At 39.9% G+C, this 16111-nt stretch overlaps 2 protein-coding genes and 2 long non-coding RNA genes across 6 annotated transcripts in view; 3 read left to right on the top strand and 1 right to left on the bottom strand.

Moving 5' to 3' along the window:
* Positions 1–3532, top strand: part of PPARA (peroxisome proliferator activated receptor alpha) — a 29471-nt gene extending 25939 nt beyond the window's left edge. For all 3 annotated transcript variants that reach the window (XM_079305043.1, XM_079305042.1, XM_079305041.1), the window contains one exon: positions 50–3532. In XM_079305043.1, the coding sequence (XP_079161169.1) occupies positions 50–297 (248 nt within the window). In that variant the 3' untranslated portion in view covers positions 298–3532. The remainder of the gene's footprint in view (positions 1–49) is intronic.
* A 2011-nt stretch (positions 3533–5543) lies between these two features.
* Positions 5544–6209, top strand: LOC306801731. Its single transcript, XR_013774168.1, has 2 exons — positions 5544–5667; positions 5702–6209. It is a non-coding gene; the product is annotated as an uncharacterized lncRNA (long non-coding RNA).
* A 349-nt stretch (positions 6210–6558) lies between these two features.
* Positions 6559–9831, top strand: LOC306801735. The gene is made up of 2 exons (XR_013774175.1): positions 6559–7532; positions 7611–9831. It is a non-coding gene; the product is annotated as an uncharacterized lncRNA (long non-coding RNA).
* A 139-nt stretch (positions 9832–9970) lies between these two features.
* Positions 9971–15854, bottom strand: CDPF1 (cysteine rich DPF motif domain containing 1). Its single transcript, XM_079305061.1, has 2 exons — positions 15687–15854; positions 9971–10443 (listed from the first exon to the last, which is right to left on the bottom strand). The coding sequence occupies exons 1-2, from the start codon at positions 15837–15839 to the stop codon at positions 10324–10326; spliced, it is 273 nt and encodes a 90-aa protein (XP_079161187.1). The 5' UTR covers positions 15840–15854; the 3' UTR covers positions 9971–10323.
* Positions 15855–16111: the final 257 nt, after the last annotated feature.

The raw sequence follows: 16111 nt of genomic DNA, 5'->3' as shown, positions 1-16111 counted from the left end.
AATCATTATAAAATTATGACATGTATTCTTTTGCTTGTTTTGAGAACAGATCGTCCTGGTCTTGTAAATGTAGGACACATTGAAAAAATGCAGGAGAGCATTGTGCATGTACTGAAACTTCACTTGCAAAATAACCATCCTGATGACACCTTCCTCTTCCCAAAACTTCTCCAAAAAATGGCTGACCTCCGACAGCTGGTCACAGAGCATGCTCAGCTTGTTCAGATAATCAAGAAGACTGAATCTGATGCACATTTACACCCTTTACTACAGGAAATCTACAGGGATATGTATTAAGGATTTTTAGTATTTTTTTCCACGATATTTAAAGACAGAAAAATAAAGATGGGAGCAAAACTACTTGTATAGTTACATGAAGTTCACTCAGCCCAGAGCAGGAAAAATCTAAAACTGGGGAACTGGAGTGTTACACTTCTTTTGGTTTGGGATCTTTTGTCTTCTTTTGAAAAAGTGATGAAGAAAATTACTGGTCAGAGTGCTCAATGAAGTGTCTTACAATGGTTCTTTTATTTGGAAATTTGAAGATTGGTAAGGAATACATATTTGTATAATAAATCAGAATGTTAAGTAACAGAAATTAAAATTGTATTTCCTCTTGGCTTAGTCATTTTAGAATTAATATAACAAATTCAGCACCTTCCTTCCAGGTATCTGCACAATTAGAAAGATGATGCACTTTTGCCTAATGATAATTACTGAGAACCAGCTAACACTTTTTCTTAAAGCATTCAGTCAGGGTGTAGCAAATGACTGGATATTACTGTCCATATACTTCTAAAAATTTGGAAAGATCTTTGATCCATTGCTGCTTTAATTCCATGAAATTATGTACAGCTTCCTCTAGTGTTATGTTGGCATACTTCGGGTTAGCATGTTTCAAAAATGGTTCTCTTACGGAATTAAACAAAATCCAAAGAGTTATCTAAAATACAGCAGAGATGCTCCAACAGGTGTGTCTTGAGGAGTAAACATGATAAACTGATGGGACCTTTTTGTTTCAAAAGTCTTTTAAGGAAATGTGAAAATAACACTTAAGGAAAATATATTGTATACCCTGTATTTTTGTAGAACTTGTAATAGCTCAGGATGCAGTTTTGACATAAAAATACTATTTTGAATTAGCAAGAGTTTTGGAGAGACTGAAAAATCTGATCCTACCTCACAAAAAAAAAAAAAAAAAAAAAAATCCAGCAGTGATCCTTCACTCTACTGCAAAGGAATGATTGGATAAGAAAGGCACCAGCTTCCTTTAAGTCTCTTGGCAATATAGTTGTTTGAACCTGTTTACTTTTCTGATGAATACACTGCTTCATTTTTTACCTACTTGGATATATTTTTATACCTTCTTCAGCCTGACTGATAGAAGTATTTCTAGAAGAAGGTACTTGTTTTCACCAGATTTTGTCCATGTGGATAAGGTGACAGTAATTCCAAGAGCAGTGCTTGTATGTGTCAGACTCTGTCATAGTACAAAAGGCAGCACAGCTGGGAGTAAGTTTATCATGCTTCTAGGAGTAAACTAATTTTTACAACCTTACTTTCTGTACTCCTGGTGCAAAATAAGCCACAAGGAAATGGCTTCCTGGCTTTGACACTTCATGGGCTCTTTTCTCAGAGAGCTGCCCAAAAGTGCCATCTGCATGCAAGGCACTCTGCTGTTTCTCTTTCATTTCTTTGATATGGTAACTTCACACAATTACCTCCTAATTTTACTTTTTGTTTCACAACAACGAGGTCCCAGGAGCAGTCCCAGCATTTTCACTACAGTTGAGCTTTCAGTGGCACAGGAGGACACTTTGTCCATGTGTTGTTATGGCTCATTTGAAGACACCAGAATCTTCACTGCAAGGATTGAGTGATGAAGTGAGAACATCACACTGTTTTATTTCAGTGGCATTGCTTGTTTCTGTCCAGGCCCACAGGCACAGCTGGACACTGGAAAAATTCCAGGTTTAAAGGCAACTTGGGGTTTATCTGGGCAATGATTGTGGCAGAAGTTATAGATAAATATAGATACATTTAGTGTAAAATATTGGAGCACAGGCCTCAAATTTGGTGAACATTTAGGGCAGGATAGTAACAGTAACTGCATGTGCACAAAACTTCCTCCCCTTCTCTGCTGCCAGCAGGAAGAACAGGCCTCAAACACTCAGAGAGGAATGTTGGTCTTGCCAGGAATTCTCAGATGAGAAATGGGCTGCCTTTTGTGTCCCAGAGCAGCACACAGTGTGCCCTCAGAAACAAAGGATTTTAGGAATGCTGCTTTATTCTCCCAGCCAACCCTATTTCACTGAGGACCTGTGGTGTGGGGTTTAGGCCATGGAAATAATTGATCTGCAATATTGCTGATGCAAAAAGTTGTCAAAATACCAGCCACTCTTTAATGGTGGTCTGAAACTGTGGGAGCCAACTGTTAGTTTATATTCTACAAAAAAAAGGATAACTTGAATTTTTCTTCCCCCCAAAGCTCAGATCTTTGCAAAGGCAAATTTCAAAGTTGTATTTCATAGTCTAAGTGTACTACAGATTGTCGGGAAAATCAGATACATTCTACATAGTGCGCATAACTACTTTTCCAGCACTTGTTCTCAAAAGTAGCTAAAACACTTTAGTAACACTTTAAAACATGGAAAATTAATAATAAATACTTAAACTCTCAACAAAGCTATAAAGAATTGCAAATAAAGTAACTCAGTTAAAGACATAACATTTTGCTCTTTTAGCAGCTGCTTGTAACAATGTCCTGTTATTAGCATGAGAAAAGTGCATATTTTTTTTATTATTTGAAAACAGGACATTTGACTACTTCCTTGGACAGTTTAATTTCTATTTTAAATTAAATTGCAGACCCTTAATGAGAAAAGAAAAAAAATTACGAGAACACATCTCTGAATTACAGAAATATGAACAATATGTTAACACAGCCTAAAATTCTGGATGGATTCCACTGTACATTCCTACAGTCACTTCAAAGAGTGGCACAGGGCAGACAATTCCTTTCCTGAGAATTAATGAGCAAAAGAACTTCTCATTACTACTTTACACTTTTAAGGAATTACATTTGCTTCTTCAGGAGGTGAATACAGCAGGTTTTGGCCAAGGAGATTTTAAAGTTACTGTGTTTATGTGGTTTTTTTAAAAAAAATTGGAATCCAAACTAGTCTCAGATCTATTTCTGATCTATTACTTCAGCATCTCCTCTATGTGCAGATAAACTAATACTTTTAAAAACCCCATCTATGGAGGGAAGAAAAGTGATTAGATTTTAGGATTCAAATGGTAGTACAGATTTACTGGCTCATCAGGTAATCAGTTTGGATCTGATTCTTGCCAACATAACTCATTTTACTGTCATAGCATGGAAGAACTCTGGTTAGCAACCAGGCCCCATAAACAGCTTAAGGCAAAAGACAGTAGATGCATGGAGACATATCCTGGGAAGCAATGGTATGACTTACTTAAGTTTTCAGCAAACCTAGAGATTACTCATTTTTGAGCATTGTTTGGGGGGGGAATATTAATTTATTTATTTATTCTGGTGCTCTAGGTGTTTTTTGTCAAAGGGTAAGGGGAGAGGAAAGGAAGGTTTTGTGCCAAGCATTAGGGAAATCTGATATTCATTCTTCTCTCCTCCTTAAATATTTCCTTTAAAGCTGCTGTTTTAAAACAGTTAGCTACTTTGTAGCTTTCAAAATTTCCCATCCCACTTTTGCTTTAAACACAAACTGACACCTGATAGGAAAATTTCCACTTACAGAAACTGCATCTTATGTTGCATTTAAAGAAAACATATTTTGTGTTAATTGCCATTTCCATGTGCCTTTGTGCTCTGATTCCAGCAGCTGCTGCAGAGCTGAAGTGCTGCCAGAGAGCTGAGTTTTGCATCATTCCTGCTCCACGCAGATCTCGGAAATACCAGCAGTTGCACTAAGCCCGTTCTCATGAGAGAGCTGGCACCAGGCTGCACATCAAAGAGCTTATAATAAGCATCTAAACATTTGTTTGTTTATTTAAACTGCTGAAACTTGGGGAGATTTATTCATCACGAGAGCTGGGTCACACAGGATTGGGTTTGAATTTCCTCCTTATTCCTGATGGAAAGCCTGGACAAACTTAGGCCCCATCTGAGTCAGAGCAGCTGAGGGATATCCTGCTGTGGCTGCAGAGGAACAGTTTCAGTCTCTCCTGAAAAGCTCCGTTTTCCTAGCTGAAAATCTGCAACTGCATTTAATAAATGCATTTGCAGCTGTCATGGTACTGTTTAAGCATAAGGTCTTACAAATAATGGTCCCTCTCAGAAACCTCTTGTCCTTTAGGAAGTGTTGGAATGTAAGGTGGAAAGTGGTGTCTGTGCTTGCTTATGTCCCACGTGCTTTCCTGATAATCAGTTGCATATAATGTTTGTATTTAGGTTTAATCAGCTTTATTATCTTTCTTTTACTGGAGAGTTAAATTATATGTGCGTTTGATATAAGATTATTGATATTGTAATGTGTCATGGGATTTTTTAAATTTAATGTAATGCCATTTCTTCCTGCTTCAGTTTATAAAATACAAGAATATAATTGCAAGGTATAAACTTTCACTAAATTAATTACAGAGGTGCTTAAAGAAAAATGTGTAAATTATTTAATTTAAATATTTGTTACATAGTTTATCTTGTGAACCCTTTGTACAGTGAGGAAGTATTTACTTTTATGGGCTAAGGATGAAGGGGCTGATGTCAAAGACAAATTTCTATTTATTCCTTTCTGGTCTTTTATTGCTGTATCATTTGTGAAGAGCTATCACAAATTCCTCAAAGTTATCAGTGTTTGGTGTTGATGATTATAACAAAACTTTAAAATATATTTTCACATAGAACATAGACTTCCTTTTATTTAATTTTAATAAAAGCAAGTCTAGTTCAAGAGTAGCTGTAATCCCAAAATTGAGGTTTTAACTCAAGTTCACCAATAGGAAAAATAGTGTGTAGAACTAAATTTATCTTTGTTTTGCAGCATAGCAGCTCATTTTCTTTTGGAAAGAGCTAAAAAGAAGCTGCATATGGTTCATGCACCAGTGCTGGTGTTTTCTGAGGAACTCACTTGTGGCTCACAGGGAATAACAGCATGTACTCAGGATTATTCCCTGCCACCTGCCTGAGGGCAGCCTGCTGCTTTTATAGACGTATTTCAAACATGATTTGGCAGTGCGAAACAAGATGTTGAAATGGCATTATTGGCTTCCCTACAGGAGGGTTCCTGTGGGATTTTAAATAGAATTCAGAGTCTGCTCATAGGGATTCTGTGTCTGGTGCATACAGGTGTGACAGTCTGTGCCTACAGCATCCTGCTAAGGAAATATGATATAGGGATGAAGATACCTTTCAAAGGTATCTACCTTTTATTTTGCTGTATGAATCACCAAACACAATTGCTATCACCCGCAGGCGGGCCGGGGTGAGCTGCTCCCAGCTCTGCAGCACATCCCACACAGGCTGCCAGTGACACTGCACTCACCGCAGTACAACACAGCACCAAATTACAAATGTTCTAGCTGTCATTTGTACTTACTGCTTTTTATTTGTAACATATAACATTTTATTTCCTCAAATTGCTTCAACTTGGCATTTTCACTTCATCAGTGTCACCACACAGGTATGTTGTCTCCTGAGGTGTTTGTGTCGTGTTTGCAAAAGCTCTGCTGGACTTCCCCTGTGCTAACCTGCAGCCACTTCCTTTACACTATCACTTCACATGGCACAAACCCACAGTGTAACTGAGCCCACCCTAAGGAAGGCTGTTTCCTCCTTTCTTTTTCCATTGTGCTCACAGGATTTTAAAATCTTTTTCTGCTTCTGAGGCTGGGGTGGTTTTTTCCTTGAGCTCCTTTATTGCGTCAGTCAGTCTTGTCAGATTCCATTGTTGTGGATGTTTCATAACAGAATTCCTGTTGCAAGCACCTCAATTTCAGATGAGCTGCCTCTGCCAGGGGATAGGCAGCATGCACAAGACACTGATCTGATTACAGATAAGGCTGGACCTTAAATAAGAACTGCAAGATCAAGCATGAGGTAGTTGAAGTAGTAGTAGTATTTTGGTGTATTTTCTCAGGTTGGATATGCCAGTAATCCCTCTTGTGGTAAAGACACCAGCCTTATGCTCAATGCCAGGAGTTTATGGCATTCTTTCCACTTGAAAGAAAAAGATTGCCAGGATGGGGAAGTCCTGAGCCGCTGGAATCGCGGCGGCACAGCAGGTGCTGTGTTGTACTGCAGTGAGTGCAGTGTCACTGGCAGCCTGTGTGGGATGTGCTGCAGAGCTGGGAGCAGCTCACCCCGGCCCGCCTGCGGGTGACTCACTGCCAAACAGCCACCCCTGCCCCTTCCAGGGGCTCACAGGGCTCGTTCCCCCACACACAACAGCTCTCTCCACGCAATCACTGTGCCTTGGCCCTTCGGCAGAGGAGGAACGCGCTTGGTTTAGTTACTTCTTTAGTAATGATTCCTCTAACCAATGTTTCAATGCTATCAAAATGCTCTTTTTGTCAAACCCCTTCTCAGAGGTTTGACAAAGTCTGGTTTAGCAGCTTCCCTGGGAGCTGCCTCCTCTGCAGCTCCTGCTGTTCTACAGCTCTTACAAAGACTTGCTCAGAATTTTCTGTAGGAATGCAGCACCACAGCATAAGTGCCCGGGGATGCTGAAGCCCTCCCTCACATCTTAAATGGTCTGTTATCTGGTAGGACATTAAAAAAGCACAGTGTTGTTAATGTTGCCAAACCCTAATCAACAGAGCTAACAAGTGCTTAATTAAATCAAGATATCAAGAGAAAACAAAACAGCTTATTGTTTCCAGTCATCTCTTTTTTAGGAGGTTTTGGGTAGATTTTACTACAGTAAATACAGAATGTAGAACAAGCAGACATTTCTTGAAAGGAGTAGTCAAACCTAATTCTCATGAAATGCTTGTTTCCCAGCAAAAACCACTAATTCAAGCCAAGTTCCCAAGTTTCTTTCTGTTAGAACAATGCAAATGACACTTCCAAGGACAAATGAATGCCCTGGTCTCACAGGGATTTTTAGGAAAGACAACGTATCTTGCACGTGTGAATGTTAAAGTCACATCTAGCTACATACAATGACGCATTCTCAAACGTTACCAGCCTACTGATCTAGGATGAAAAAACTTGAACTAAACTTTCTTTCTTTTTTACATTCTGATTTTTTCCACTTTCTTTAAAAATAAGTGGTTGAATTCACAGTGTTTGTATAGAGACTGGTAGGAACCTATGTGCTTTATTTAATCCTTTCAGACTGAATGTAAACCAACTTAATTTGAAACACAGTTCTGCCTTAATGGTTTTAAAAAATAAAGTATTTTTAAAAGTGAATTTAATGACTTGTGCTGATCTTTTATCTCCAGGAAAGGAATTCAGTGCAATGTGACATTCAAAAGGCAGCATATTTGAAGCATCTTAAAGTACTGATGCTTCCCTGTGTACTGGCAGGCACCTTTTGAAGCAAGAGTGGGTGTGTAACATACTCAGGGACATTGCATATACATTTATCTCTATATATGACCTAAGTTTGTGCTGACCCACCATCCAGCCATGATCTTTCGTATTCTCATAGGTTGTATGGCTGGTTTGAGACATCAATGGAATTACAACAAGGAGCAAGTGCACTTCTGTGTGAAGGGCAGCACTGACATTCAATGACTGCATCTTCAATTAAATCAGTCAGGGAAATGTGTCACAGGTAGTTGTTTTCCTTCCAGAACCTGGGGGTATTTTAAGCTGGTAAGAGACTGCTGAAGTGAAAATTGCAGCAGGGGAAAAAGACTTGGGTTTCTTCATCATGGAAGACCTGGTGTTGAGCAGCAGAAAGTACTTGGAGATCCCAATGAAAATAACCTGTAAAGGCTGTGCATCATGAAGAGCGGGAAAAGTTGGGCATGGTATCATTTAAGCTGTGAAATCACATATGTACCAAAATTTGATGATACTGAGACCATAATGCTCATGTTCAGTGGGAATACAAGAATGTGGAATACATAAATTCTAACAGCTGGGCACAGATAATAATCTGTTGTCATTCCAGGAAATACTAAGTGGCATGTAGGGCAGTCTCCTTTCTGTCAAGCATAGACCAGAAGTGCCAGAACACATCTGCTGTCCCTCTGTGGAACCTTCTGGCTTTTCTGCACCCACTAGGTCTTCACAGCCAGGTAACTTAAAGCAGAGGCATCCCTGACTTGTTTTTTCCTGCTATATGATAAATAACTGAGCTGTACTGAGCCAAATTAAATATTCTGTAGTTCTGCTCTGAGGTTCTGCTTCTTTTTAATACTGAGCCTTTTTCCCCTGAAGTTCAACATAAGAAATACTTAAAGGCATGGCAATTTCTGAGGCCTTTAAATGACTCCTCAGTCATATCATAAAGGCAAAGAATGGTTATGAATAAATGAGATAACTGCATTTGTCTTGAAAGGGCACAGAGGAAGCTGAACAGGAGAGAAAACAGGTCAAGAAAGATGAGATCCCATTCTCACTGACATGGGAACTGCATTAGGCAGGCTTTTAAAATATGCTTTTAAGAGTACAGTCTGCCACGAACAATAGGAAGTCCAGAAAATAAAATATTTCAAGGTATGTTTGCTGGTATAAACATATCCTGTGATGTCACATAACCATGTTGCTTTGGCAGCTTGTTTATAAGAGTACAATTCCAAGGTGGGAAAGTGCTCTCTTCAGCTGTGGGCTTAGCACAGGACATGCCTTTGGTGTTTTACAGAACAGATACAGACAGCTTTTAAACAGTGTTCCTAACAGGAAACTGAAATATACCAACCATCTTACCTAAGTTTAGTATCACTTTCCCTGAAAGTGTAGTCTTTTCTAACTGCAAAAAGGAATTCCGAAATGTTGCCCTTAACATGGATTTTTTTCCACAATTAGATACCTACATATATTTTCTTTATGAAAGCATTTAGTTCTTGAAAAAGCTCCTAATAGGTCCACTATTGCTCCTCCAGTCACCGCAAGAAATTTCAGTCCTGAACAGAAGGCACCAATATACTAAGTTCAGAAAAAAGAAAGATTTTAGGTTTTAAATTCCCTAAACAACTCATGGAAATAATGCTGATTTGTTTTAACAGACACATGTTCATTCTCCTAAAATGATTGATTTTTTATGTTGTCCTGTAACAAATTATATGGATGGAAGAGTTCGAAAAATGAGATGTTAACCAAGGCACTAAGAGGAACTGAAGCAATGACCAACAGTAACTTCAGTAACTTGAGGGAGCATTCTAGATGTATCCTTAAGGCATGCGACTCTGGTTTTACATAAAAGCCACCTAAATCTTAGGACAGTCAGAACAGATAACTGAAGAAGCTAATTTTTGAGCTAAACAAATTGCTGCTTTCCATAAGAACTTTTTACCTTTTTTGCCTGAAGCTGTGTTTCTGATATCCGTATTACAGCTGCAGTTTATTTGTCCCGTTCAGGAAAGAATCAAGTGTACTAATGGAACTTCTCTATCTCCAGATTAACTGCTTTGAGAGTGAAAAGGAAGTCATCTTTATTGTAAAGCATAAGCCAAATGTATTAATGGTCCTCTCCAGCTGCTGTGCTGACATGGACTGAAAGGTTAAGTGAAAAGTGACTGCAAGTGCAAGAGACTTGTAAATACTTCTATTGATTGCAGAAGCACCAACCTTCAGAATCTCAAGTATCAACGCTGTGATAACATTAATATTATCATATTGAAAAATTTAGGTATTATATTTATGACATTTTCACACAGCACTTTTATTTTAGACTTTAAGTTTTAAATTCCCTGCTTAATGTAATCTTACCAGGACAGCACTGCCAGATTAACAGTTGGTATACACTGACTTTCTTGGGTATATATTGAATTAAACCAGATCAATCTGGTTCGGGATTTCATAACAGTGCAGGAGTGTCAAGAACACCACAAAGCACTACAATAGCAAATGTGAAAATCTGGATGTGGTTCCTATGCTCTGTGCTGTTTGATTTCTTACTGCAGGCATTTCACAGGGTGACAGCAGTCTCGTCTGCCTTTTTTCTGGCTCCTCAGCACCTCAGAGCCGCTCCCTGGCACGGCTGGGGCTGCACGGGGATGTCTGAACCCAAGCCAAGGGCAAGGCAATGTGCTGCTCTCCCCAGTGAGCTGATGAAGGTCACTTCTTTAAAAGGAGCAACATGATAGTCTCCAAGCAGAGAGAGGAGAAACCCCAGCCAAAGAACTGTCGCTCTTGGGCCTTCCAGATTTATGCTTTGTATCCATTTTTTTTCAGGATTTCTGCTGGGGATTCCTTTTATCCGTGTCTTCTTCTGTTTCCAAAGGAAACCCATTTAGATTTTCCTTCACACAGGGAAGGCAGAAACTTTTGGAGTAGAGCAGATTACAGTCCTGTAAAGAAAATAACATTACTAGCAGGATACACAATGGAAATATTTACATTCCAGTCTCATTAAACTACATTTATATTTAGAATTCTTCTAAAATTAATTCTTCTTCTTCTAGGCTGAAATATTCAATCAATTTAACTTTTTCCTACTCAATAATTCTAATATCTGCTTAGAGTCAACTGGGTGAAAAATAAAACGCTCCAAATCAACCGTCCCACTGCTTCTATTAAACCCAACTCCCTGCTCCAGGCAATAGCAACACCCCTCCTCCAGCTGCCTCCTCCTTCCAGCACCATGCATGGGTTCCCTGGCCTGCTCACTGAATTCCAAATAGGATTTCATGGGTAAGCAGCAGCTGGTGTTGCTGATGGATTATACTTGGAGAGTGAACAAAGGTGTAAGAGATTTTATGGGTTTTACTGAAACAGCAAAGTCTTGGCTGATGAGGATTTCTACGTCCTGGGAGGGTCTTCCAAATTCCTGCAATGGTGTGTGAGACTTGGAGCCTCAGCACACTCTTCCTCACCAGTCTCCATAAAAATGGCCTAAAGGCCAATGTAAGTGCCCAGTACTGGGGGCTCTCACAGCAGACCATCTTTTCCATAACTCCCAAAAAACCTATTCTTACTTCCATTAATCCATGCACTTGTACTGTAGTAGGACAGTACTAAAAAGTATCACTATTATATCACTATCACAGAGGTTTCCAATAACTGGAGTAGTTAAATGAACTCCATTCATCTGAGACAATTCAAATGAGATTTCATCCCTTACCCTCAATAAATGCATTCACTGGTTAAAACCTAAAACCACAGCTAGTGCTAAAGCTTGAGCTAATGTCTCTCCTCTGAACTCTTGATAACAAAGTATAAAAGCTGCTGTGCATGAAGAAGGTATTTTTGCTATCCCTGTTTTGTTCATAGCTTGTACAGACCCAATATTTATATTTTCCTCAGGACCTGTAACCCGATGTCAGTAATTGAATAGAAAGAAGCAAAACTGATGGAATGTTTTAATGCATTTGCAATGTAGAGTTTGAACAACTGGAAGAGAAACTAATTAATGTATTATTCCTTTGCTCTGTGGTTAGAATTGAAATCCCTAGTTCTCTTAATGTGCTGATCACCAAATTCCAAATAGGATTTCATGGGTAAGCTGGAATTGGTGTTGCTGATAGATTAATCTTGGGGATTTAAGAATGAATAAAGACATCAGTTTAGATAGAATTGGACACCTTTTGGGGAGAAATGGATTCCCTGGGTCTTACCTAAATAGCAAAGTTTTCCCCTTGCCATGGTCATTTGCAGCTGGCCTTTCTCTGGGAGCTAGGCTTGGCTGTTCCTGTGTTCCTCTCCTTGCTTTTGTTTCTTATGTCACTATCAGGGCTTTAGCAGCAGATTCAACTGATAATTATATCAAAATCATCATCAGCCTGCTTCCATGTGACTTGGAAGCTCGAGGAACAACTTCCCTTCATCTATTGTCCTTTTCTTCATTGATTGCCAGGCCCCTTCATGTTCAGGAATGAGTGTGAGGCCTTAGCCTTTGAAAAGCCCTGAAAGTGGATTTCAGTTGCACAATCTCCAGAGCCTACTGTGTTTTGTCTCTTGGTATCCTTAATATGTTAAGCTTCCAGTCCAAAAGGGGAGATTAGAGTTCTAGCTGGCCTGGCTATTGTTGCTTGCTTTGCCAAAGGGCACACAGCCCCCCAGCTCCGAGGCTCAGGGCTCCCGGAGGTGGCCCCTGGGTCATGGCAGAGGAGGGGAGGATCCCCTCCCTGTTCCTCAGTGGGATCCCCGATGTCAAGACACAGCTCCTCACAGGTAACACAGGTGCTCAACTTACATTCTTTTGACTGAAATGAGTTGCCAACTAGTGCAGATTTTGGCCAACAGGAGCCGGGGAAATCAGGATTATGAACCACTGCACCCCTGAGCATGTACTCATAGTCCTGCTCTCTCAGTGCTGGGATTTTCAGCCTAACTCTTCTTTCAATGCCCTTTGAATTAAACTTACTACGTAGAGTTGAGCCCTTCTTTTAAACTCTTATCCTGATGCAGTTCTGTGTTTAATCAGATGATTCTTTAATGTGTTTTCTCCCTTCCATTGCCAAGGTGGGGGGGGGGGGGTTGAGGAGGCATTTCAATTTCAAACTGAGTAGTCCAATTCAGGCAAAACTGAACTGCCAAAGCAGGCTGCCATAGTTTATTTCTGTTTTGACATGAATCACGTCTGAAAGATATATATACACATATACATATATATATAGGGATGGTATCTTTACCACAGTACGTAAAGGAAAGGCTCTGCTCATCCATACCCAGGACTGACCCCAAATGACTGGAAGTTGAGTGGGAAGCAGATGTGGTATTACATTTATCACTTAATACCTACAATCATGTCCAAGGTCAGTGCTCAGTCACCTTCTGCTGAGGTGAGCAATAAGGGTTGAAACTTCCTCCCTTTCCTCTTTTCTTCTCCAAAAGCCACCTTTTTTCCATGTCTTTAGGAAGTGGTGCAATAGAACAGAAGTAACTCTTTTAAATTATTGATATGGTCAGATTATATAATTTCCTCTTTCCTTTTCTGAAAGGAAGAAGGACACTCAACCTACCCAAGTACTTTTAGAAGCATTTCTATTATTTTCCTTTTTGTGTGGTTTTGACATGGTTTAAGACATTACATTTAATCACTGGAATTATTCCCAACTGGATTGGAATTTACCAAGGCACTCTGATAAAAGACTTGAGCAGGGTGATATAGGCTACAAAATTATTGAAGTAAATTAACTGAGTGAAACTTCAGAGGATATTTGGAGGTATTTAAGTTTATGAGCACTACACAGAACAGCTGCTAAGTCATGACTTCCATTGGCACAGCAACTGTAAGGAAATACACTTCAGCTAGCATGGGTTGTCTCATGAAACGCCTAGAATCTGATCTGTCGCTCAAATCTCCTTAGGTACAAAAGCTAGCTAAAATCCTTTTGCCAAATCCAAGGTCAGAAAAGTCTTAATTTTGCCACACGTTAGCCTAATATTCTGAATTACCACAATATTCAAAGCAACCTGTCACTAAAACCTTTCCAATTGGTCCAGCTTCTTTGCCAAAGAGGCCCAAGAAAGTATGATCTCCTTCACCTTCAGTTCCTATGTTTTAACACTTAGCTCAGGAGTGAACTGATATACTTGGGTCAAGCACAAGCAGGAACCACAACCAATACAGAGATATTATCCTAACTTTCTCTCTCTATCACCTTGGATAAGTTTTTACTTTACTTATTATTTTCCCTATATGAAGAGGAATAATATGTGTTTACTTACTTTGTAGTGTGGGAGTTTAAAGCACTAATTATCATTTCTGCAGATCTCTTTCAATGTTACCTAAGCAGTATTGCTAAATTCATTTTGAAACCATAGTCATATGTGTGATTCACTATCTGGCCTGGCCAGTTTGGTAAGAAATTTATTCTCAATTATTTACAATCAATGTTTTACTTTGAGTGATACCATCAGGGGAATCTTGAAAACTCAGATAACAAGCAGTAAATGACTGACAAATTTCCACAACAGGCAAAATAAGCAGAACTTTAAAAAATATTAGAGGCTTCCATTAGCTCACCACAAGTATCTTCTATTAATTGTGTTGCCAATCCTCTGATGTTAAAAAGGAAGGATAAACCTGGCATGCCAGGGCAGGAATCAAGCCCCTAAGCCCAAACCCTCTGAGTAGCTGCACTTGGCTCCTGGCTGGGCTCTGTGTGGGAGAGAGTCAGCCCCTGCCACCGCAGGGACAGCAGGGAAGATCCTGCTCATGTGAGCTTTGCCTCCACACAACTGCCCTGAGCAACCTGGCTCTGGAAACTTGAGCCCAGACACCACAGCCACAAAGAGAGAGTGCTGACACTTCACCTAACCAGAGCCTACAACTCCCCCCTGTAGCTTCAGAATAGAAAAAACAAACAAACAAACAAACAAACAGAAAACAAAACAAAACCCAACAACAAACCAAACCCTCTGAGCTGCAATCACTTTTGGTGATTTTCAGTCATTTAAATGTCAGAAGAGATTTCAGAGATAGGATGTTGAGGAATACTCCCAGTGCAGGTAGCTGAGTGTGCAAGCTCCCATGCCAGCTGCACATTGTGCCATGAAGGGTAGGAAACAACTGAAGTCCCTAGCAACAAGCCAGGAAGGGGCATGGATGCTTTTCCTAAAAAAGGGCTCAGGGCCCTGCATCACAGTCTGGGAGAGAACCAGTCACCCAAAACTCTGCAGGAGCCAGTGAACAGCAGGAAGACCTGAGACCTGAAATTCCAATGGGAACGGGTTCACAGACTGCAGGGGTATAAAAGCCCAGGGGTTCCATCGTTGGGGGCTCCTCCTGGAGGAAGCTGCACCATTCAATTATTAAACAAATCTTTTTTTCCTGAAATTGGATCCCTGACAAACCTCAGTAAGAAATTTCTTGAAAAAGGAAATAAATCCAATCAGGAGAAAGGTGTTATTGCATGCTCCTCTTAGCCCATTCTTAGTGCTGATCACCCACAAGTCAAAATAGCAATTACACTGGGCCAAGTGTGTCGGAATCCTTCTGGCTGTGTCTGCCCAACTCCCAAAATTTGAGACTCACAGCAAACAAAAGGGCCAGTTCTGTCCTGAGAAGAAGGAATTAAGACAAGTAATTTTACACCACCTTTCTGGACTGCACTCAGATTTCACAGTTTGAGGTTGCCTTCCAGCTGCTGCCTACATTCATTCTTCTTCAGAGAGTAAGCATGGCATGGTACAACTCTCTTCCCTGCTCACTTTAGACATTAACTTTTGCAAACAGAATGACAGCCCTGTGCTGTGAGTGCAAACTGAACAATCTGTGGACATTTATATTCCCTTTACAGAAAAAAAACCAAAAACCTACTGTGTGTGATCTATATTGCCTTTGCATTTCCTAGTGCTAAGGAAGTAAAAAAGAGAACTCCTTGTGCTTGAGAGGCTGGACTGTGTTCATCTGTAAATAGAACACTCACAGTTGCTGATTATTTCAATTTAATACTGAGAGCTTCATCTGGCAGAATCCACATGAACATACAATTATGTACAATTAACATACATGTAGTTGTAGGACAAGGAGGAATGGTTTGTCTTGAAAATGGATTGTTTGGGATTTTGCTGCTTGATCTTTATCTGACAGGTCACCAGGACCGGAATGAAGAGAAATGATTGAAGCAGCTGGTTTAGCTGGTACTGTACCAACACACACTTCTCTGCTACACAAACTGCAATGAGACCCAAAGATGAGGAACTTGTCTTTGTCAGGAGTCATAGGATCCTTCATGACATAGACTTTTTCCAAAAGCCTGCAAAAGAATAATTTCAGGCTTTTATGCTTATACTTCATGGTAGGGGACAGTTGAGAGGAAGAAATTGTAGAGGCTGGAAAGTTATCAGCCTTTTGTACTTGATTTGCTCATCCTGCTGTTGTACATAAGGCAATGTAGCAGCTCTACAGCTCCTTTTCTCTTCAAATCCTTCAGCTCTGCAGCTGCCTTCAGTCCTATATTGCACTTTCTATCTCTCTTCCAAAAGCAGAGCAACTGGTGAGCCTCTCAATGCCAGCTTATTAAGTTTTTCTCAGTCCTCTACCTAAAGTAATTATCTTCTATTTTTTAT

Source organism: Erithacus rubecula (assembly GCF_903797595.1).
Source record: "Erithacus rubecula genome assembly, chromosome: 4".
Lineage (NCBI taxonomy): Eukaryota > Metazoa > Chordata > Aves > Passeriformes > Muscicapidae > Erithacus > Erithacus rubecula.
The sequence above is the reverse complement of the archived record's forward strand: the minus strand, read 5'-3'. Positions and strand labels throughout refer to the sequence as shown.

What these genes read in the sequence shown, in the direction of transcription:
- CDPF1 (XM_079305061.1), bottom strand. Translation starts at nt 15,839, where the DNA reads ATGAAGTATAAGCATAAAAGCCTGAAATTATTCTTTTGCAGGCTTTTG. An exon ending in GAGAAGTGTGTGTTGGTACA is followed by an intron (nt 10,444 to 15,686) that starts GTACCAGCTAAA and finishes TTTTCTTTACAG; the next exon opens with GACTGTAATCTGCTCTACTC.